This window comes from Rhinopithecus bieti, unplaced genomic scaffold (assembly GCF_001698545.2).
Source record: "Rhinopithecus bieti isolate Rb0 unplaced genomic scaffold, ASM169854v2 scaffold_13029, whole genome shotgun sequence".
NCBI classification, from domain to species: domain Eukaryota; kingdom Metazoa; phylum Chordata; class Mammalia; order Primates; family Cercopithecidae; genus Rhinopithecus; species Rhinopithecus bieti.
The window spans coordinates 4,080,514-4,087,081 of record NW_016807982.1 but is presented as its reverse complement, the minus strand read 5'-3'; the positions used below and the strand labels follow the sequence as shown (position 1 = coordinate 4,087,081).

At 60.3% G+C, this 6,568-nt stretch overlaps 2 protein-coding genes across 5 annotated transcripts in view; one reads left to right on the top strand and one right to left on the bottom strand.

The window, feature by feature from the left end:
• Positions 1-1,541, top strand: EVA1B (eva-1 homolog B). The gene is made up of 3 exons (XM_017884490.1): positions 1-107; positions 499-595; positions 841-1,541. The coding sequence occupies exons 2-3, from the start codon at positions 529-531 to the stop codon at positions 1,275-1,277; spliced, it is 504 nt and encodes a 167-aa protein (XP_017739979.1). The 5' UTR covers positions 1-107; positions 499-528; the 3' UTR covers positions 1,278-1,541.
• Positions 1,542-2,337: 796 nt separating this feature from the next.
• The window catches only part of MNMIP1 (manchette microtubule inner protein 1), a 13,530-nt gene continuing 9,299 nt past the window's right edge, over positions 2,338-6,568 (bottom strand). For 2 of the 4 annotated variants that reach the window (XM_017884487.1, XM_017884486.1), the window contains 6 exons: positions 4,537-4,630; positions 4,390-4,442; positions 4,169-4,263; positions 2,742-4,030; positions 2,591-2,654; positions 2,338-2,513 (listed from right to left, as the gene is read on the bottom strand). In XM_017884487.1, the coding sequence (XP_017739976.1) occupies positions 2,442-2,513; positions 2,591-2,654; positions 2,742-4,030; positions 4,169-4,263; positions 4,390-4,442; positions 4,537-4,630 (1,667 nt within the window). In that variant the 3' untranslated portion in view covers positions 2,338-2,441. The remainder of the gene's footprint in view (positions 2,514-2,590; positions 2,655-2,741; positions 4,031-4,168; positions 4,264-4,389; positions 4,443-4,536; positions 4,631-6,568) is intronic. The other 2 variants (XM_017884489.1, XM_017884488.1) reach the window with 2 other exon arrangements.

Below are 6,568 nucleotides of genomic sequence, written 5' to 3'. Positions count from 1 at the left end.
GGGGACGGAGGGGCGGCGGGACGGGAGCGGGCGGGGGGCGGCCGGGCCCAGTGTATGCGACCGCGGGTCGCGCCGGGGCCGGGCAACAGGGAAGCGGGGCGCTGACGGTGAGTGAGTCCGGCCCCGGGCCGGTGGGTCCCCGCAGGGCGGCCGGGCGAGGAGGGAGGCGGCTTCCCTTCCCGGAGCCCGCCTGGGGCGTGGAGGCTCAGCGTTCCTATCCTCTATCCCGCCCCGGGACAGCGGAACCGGGCCTCAGCTGGGGACCTCACCAGGGGGCGGGGCCTCCCGAGGGCCGCGGCGCTGCTCCCCGGGCTGGAGGGGCGTCCGCGCCCAGGAGAGGGGCTCCCCCGGGAAGGGCCCAGGGCCGCCACGAAGTTAGGGAAGCGCTGTTTCCAGGGTGGAACCTGGGGCCGCGGCTCCCGGGAGAGGAGCTGCCCGCCGAAGGGGTCGGGGTGGGCTCCAGCCTGGGAGGAGGATCTGACTTTGCTGACCTCGCAGGCTGGCAGGGGAGCTACCCCCCAGAGCAGCATGGATGCCCCGCGAAGGGACATGGAGTTGCTCAGCAACAGCCTGGCTGCCTACGCGCACATCCGCGGTGAGGGCGGGCGCCGGAAGACTGGGGGCCTGAACCCTTCCCTGCCCACCATCCCCTTCCCTCCCCAGCGCCTTGCCCGTCCCCTCCGCCCCGCTCCCCGCCCCTTTGCCCGCTGGCGGTTCCCTAATGCCCTTCGAGTAGGGGTTACAGGCTTCGTCCCCACACCTAGAACCTGGGGTCTTATAGAAGTGGGACGACCCCCACCCACCCGGGCCTCTCCGTGACCCCCGCCCTGTGCCCCGCAGCCAACCCCGAGAGCTTCGGCCTCTACTTCGTGCTGGGCGTCTGCTTCGGCCTGCTGCTCACCCTCTGCCTGCTCGTCATCAGCATCTCGTGGGCGCCCCGCCCGCGGCCCAGGGGCCCGGCTCAGCGCCGGGACCCCCGCAGCAGCACCCTGGAGCCTGAGGACGACGACGAGGACGAGGAGGACACGGTGACGCGGCTGGGCCCCGACGACACGCTGCCGGGCCCCGAGCTGTCCGCGGAGCCCGACGGGCCCCTCAGTGTCAACGTCTTCACATCGGCGGAGGAGCTGGAACGGGCGCAGCGGCTGGAGGAGCGTGAGAGGATCCTGCGGGAGATCTGGCGCACCGGGCAGCCAGACCTGCTGGGCACAGGCACGCTGGGGCCCAGCCCCACGGCCACGGGCGCAGGCACCCTGGGCCGCATGCACTATTACTGATGGGCCCCGGCTCCCGCTGCAAGGCGCTCGGGGTGCCGGACCTGCACATGAGCCCAGACCTCCTCCGGACCTTCGGACTGCCTCGGCCCCCACGGCTCCCAGGTGCTACTGGGCGTGGACCGCCAGCCCCCGCGAGGCTCCCTTCCCCAGTCCTGCCAGAAGACCCCGGGGAGGGGAGGGGGCAGGATGCAGGGTCCCCACTCCCTCTCTGGGGGTGATGAAGAGGTGAAGTGACCAAATGAAAGAAAGCTGCATTCTCAGTGACTCAGTCTCTCCCTCTGTTACTTCTGCCCCAGCGGCCCCAGGCTTCTGCCACGCAGGGGTCCCAGGGCTGAGGCCCCCCTTGACTCCCTTACCCTAGCTGCACCACCCCCACCCACCAACCCCACGACACAGCACACCTGCCCGCGTTCACTTCACAGCCAGCAGAAAGGCAGAAGGCCACAGAACTGCACCCAGCCTCACACACAGAGCCAGTGCACACGCATTCCTCACTCACAACGCATTCCTTACCGGCAAACGCATGGGCACAGGCAGCCCTGTCCCCACAGTGCCTTGGGTTCATACATTGCAATGACACACACACACCAGGCCTCGAGACCCTGACCTCGAGGCTAAGGTCCTACTAGTCCCGGTGTAAGCATGCGTGCTGGGCTGGGCCGTGAACTTCACGTCTGCGGCGAGGTGCGTTCAAGCGAGAGGGCAGGAGTCCCTCTGAGCGGACAGGGAGGCCAGCTGGGAGGGGTCCGAGCTCGCGAGAAGGCCCGCTCGGGTCCTCCCCGGCGCACAGCTGGATTCCGGAATCTAGGCCGGGCGTCAGAGCCCGACCCCGCCTGGGCCCCTCCTGCCCGCCATTTCTTCAGCGCGCTGCTGGCGTCCGAAGGAGACACTCTCCCCCGCCCCTCACCATCCGGTGGATAAAAATAGCCGCGCGCAGGCCTTGGGAACGGTAATGGGAGCCACATGTTGGACAGATGTGCCCGGGAGGGACCGTCAGGAATGCGGAGGCCCAGGCCCTGCCCCCGCGCAGGCCCCGCCCCTAGCGACCAGACCGGCGTGGCGCCTTGCAAGGCAGAGTTTACTTTCTCGCGTTTCCCAAAGTCGTGTGCAAGGACGTGGGTGGCCCCAGCCAGGTCGGGCCGTGGTCCCTTCCCAGGCCCGCCCTCAGTAGGTCTGCGTCTGCGCGTGGATGATGCCCGGGGTCTGGGACTTCTGGGTCCCCTGCATCACCTGGACCTGGCCGGGAGTGAGGTGGAGACTGTGTCAGGGGGCCACCCGCCACCAGCCCCCTCCCGCCAGGACCCGCGCCTCACCTCCAGCCGCCGGCGCTGCTCCTTCTCGCTCTTCAGCTCCTCCCAGATGTCGGTCAGCTTCCTCCTGCGGGCCAAGGCGGAGGTGAGGCGTTGGGCAGGTGAGGGCTAGGGGAGACCCTAACTTCCACAACCCCCGCCGCTACCCACTCACTCCAGCTGCACCCCCATCAGCTCCAGCGCCCTCCTTAGAGACTCCACTTCGCCCCTCAGCGACGTTACATCAACTCCCTCATTCTTGTTTTCCGTGCAATTTTGCGGGAGCAAGGAGGGCAGCGTGAGTGTCTCTTGGGAGTCTGGAGACGGCTTGATAGGATGTGTTTTTTGGGCAAAGGCTGTTTCTATAGGGGGCACCTCCTCTTTTGAAGCCACTTCCTCTTTCGGGGTAGCCTCCTCTTTGGAAGCCACTCCCTCTTTGGGGAGCACCTCCTCTTTGGAAGCCACCCCCCTCTTTGGGGAGCACCTCCTCTTTGGAAGCCCTACCCCTTTGGGGAAGCACCACTCCTTGGAAGCCAGCTCCCTCTTTGAGAGCAACCTCCTCCTTTTGGAAGCCACTCCCCCCTCTTTGAGGAGCACCTCCTCTTTGGAAGCCACTCCCTCTTTCGGGAGCACCTCCTCTCTCAGAGGCCTCTCCTCGTTGGTGGATGCCTCCTCTTCAGGGGTCCTCTCCTCTTTGGAAGGTGCCTCCTCTAGAAGGGTTGTAGCCTCTGCCTGGGGGTGGGGCTTCTCAAGGGCAGGCCTGGATGCTGGCCCAGACTTCAACTCAGCCTGGTGTGGGGAGCTGTCCCCTCTAACTAGGGGACATTTCATCTCTCCCAGACACCTCTCTGAGGAAGGAGGCTGGAGTAGGGGTGCCTCTGGTGTGTGGGCCTTCTCCTGGGATGATGGAGCCTCTTTGGCTACAAAGGACTTGACCTTCTGCAGGGCTTCCTCCGAAGAGAAGTGATGGAATTGAGTGTCATCTCTGGTGGACACCTCTTCTTCAGAAAGCTCTGGGGTCAGGACCTTTTCTAGGGTGGGGGCCTCATCCCCCAGAGGGGCCATCTTTGGATCAGGGACTTTATCCATTGGTGGGACTTCTGGGGCATTGGCCTCTTCCACTGAAAAGACCCTCTCTGGAGTGGAGGGTTTGTCCACAGTCAGGGCCTCCTCTGGGATGGAGTTCTCTGGGATAGAGGCCTTGTCCTCTGGAGTCACCATCCTCTCTGGGGTGGGGACTATGTCAGGAGCTGGGATCTTCCCTGAGGTGGAGCTCCCTGGGATAGAGGCCTTGTCACCTAGAGTGAGGGTCTTCTCTGGGGAGGGGACCTTGCCAGGAACCGGGATCTTCTTGGAGCCGGGGGCATTCTCTGGAGCTGGGGGCCTCTCTGGGGTTGTGGTCTTGTCCAGCATGGGGGTTCTCTTCACAGAGGGGGCCTTTGCCAGGCTGCTGTGCTCTTCCTCCTGCCATGATGAGAGGTGAAGTCTCAGCTCAGGTTGAGTCTGGTTCCCCTTGGCCTGGGAGTCTTCACCCGTGCACACCACAGCTGGGAACCAGCCTCTGCCCAGCATCCCCACTCTCCCATGTCTCCTGCCCCTCACCTGACTGGACACAGAGCGTTGTTGGGGAGTCTGGGTTTTGGATCGCTTTCGGCCAGGGTGACATGAACCCCCACTTTGGAAGCCACCATTGGGGCCTAAGAGAGCAGAACTTCAGGGACCCAAGCCTACTCTGACCCTCAGTCTCTTCCCACCTCTGTCCGTCCACACAGCCACCCCATCCCTGTCCTCCAGTCCTCCCTGCACTGGAGGGCAGCCCTTACCTGAGTCTCGGGAAGTGAGCTTCTGACTGTCCCTGCTGGGTGTCCGAGATGTCCTGGAACATATTTTCATCAGGCCTTCAGGGTGGGGCACAGGGAGGGGCGTTCCTTCTACCCTCCTCCTTCCCCCAACCCCATCCTGCTCCTTACTTGGCTTTGCTGGGCCCAGTGGCAGCTGTCACTAGTTTCTTGACTGTGGGGAGGGATGTTTTGGGCATCAACTTTTTTGGTTCCTTAATAGGAGCTGGGAAGAAAGAGGAGTGGAGCATTCATCCATCTGACAGTTGCTGGCCCTGTCTTGTGCTGTGTGCAGGGGACTGTGGGCAGGAGGCTAATCTTGTCTGAGTATGCGCCACCGCACCCGGCTCATTTTTCTATTATTATTGTTATTATGATTTTGAGACGGAGTCTTGCTCTGTGCCCAGGCTGGAGTGCAGTGGTGCGATCTTGGCTCACAGCAAGCTCTGCCTCCCTGGTTCACACCATTCTCCTGCCTCAGCCTCCCGAGTAGCTGGGACTACAGGCGCCGCCACCATGCCCAGCTAATTTCTTTTTGTATTTTTAGTAGAGATGGGGCTTCACCGTGTTAGCCAGGATGGTTTTGATCTCCTGACCTCGTGATCCGCCTGCCTTGGCCTCCCAAAGTGCAGGGATTACAGGTGTGAGCCACTGCGCCTAGCCAATTTTTGTGTTTTTTTTTTTTTTTTTTTTTTTTTTTGAGACGGAGTCTTGCTGTCGCCCAGGCTGGAGTGCAATGGTGCGATCTTGGCTCACTGCAAGCTCTGCCTCCCGGTTTCACCCCATTCTCCTGCCTGGGTTTTGGCTGTACCCACCCCACCTAGTGTGTTCTTCCCACAGCAGCCAGACTGAGCTCGTGTTCTATTGGGGAAGCAGACATAAATACGAGGAGTAAAATACATAGTGTGTTAAAGAGTTATTAAGTGTGACTGACAAGACTAGGCAGAGGGGCTGGGCACGGTGGCCCACACCTGTAATCCCGGCACTTTCAGAGGCCAAGGTGGGCAGATCACTTGAGGTCAGGAGTTCAAGACCAGCCTGGTCAACATGGTGAAACCCCGTCTCTACTAAAAACACAAAAATTAGCCAGGCATGGTGTCGTGCTCCTGTAATCTCAGCTACTCCGGAGGCTGAGGCAGGAAAATCGCTTGAACCCAGGAGGGCAGAGGTTGTAGTGAGCCAAGATCGTGCCACTGTACTCCAGCCTGGGCAACAAGAGTAAAACTCCGTCTCAAAAAAACAAAACAAAACAAAAAAAACACTAGGCAGAGGAAGGAACCATTTTAAATGGGGTGGCCAGAGAAGGGCACACTAAGGTGACATGAGCATTGCCTGAAGGCAGTTACACACAGCGACATTCAGATCCACAGAAAAACAGCCACTCTGGCTTGTGCACAAGTGCTGATATTAACTCCTATATATAATCACACGCAGATAGGTATGCACATCCACAAATCTGACGGTGGGGGCATGGATCCCACAGCCAGACACCAGGCTCTGAATTTCAGCTCCACTCCTTGCTAGTTGTGTGAGAACTTGCCAAGTGATCTATGCCTCGGTGTCCTCATTTATAAAACATGGACAACTAACACACACCTTTGTAGGGTGGTTGTGAGGTCTGAGTGACTTTTAATACATGCGAGGTGCCCAGAAGACAGTTTGGCATCCAGATGGTCAAAGCTCAGTAAATGTTAACTTTGACTTCTGCTTCTTACACAGTATGGCTGATTAGATGCTCTGTAGGGTGCTCCCATCAGAAAGCAATTATATCCTGCTGAGGACACAATTTTGAGGCACTGTTGGGAGTTAAAAGAGGTAAAGGAGGTCTACAAAAGAGAGGACTGGGCCAGGTGCAGTGGCTCACACCTGTAATCCCAGCACTCCCAGTGGCTGACGCCTATAATCCCAGCACTTTGGGAGGCTGAGGTGGGAGGATCAACTTGAGGTCAGGAGTTCAAGATCAGCCAGACCAACATGGTGAAACCCCATCTCTACTAAAAAATACAAAAATTAGCCAGGTGTGGTGGCGGGCGCCTGCAGTCCCAGCTATTTGGGGGGCTGAGGCAGGAGAATTGCTTGAACCTGGGAGGTGGAGGTTGCAGTGAGCCAAATCACGCCATTGCACTCCAGCCTGGGTAACAAGAACAAAACTTAATCTCAAAAA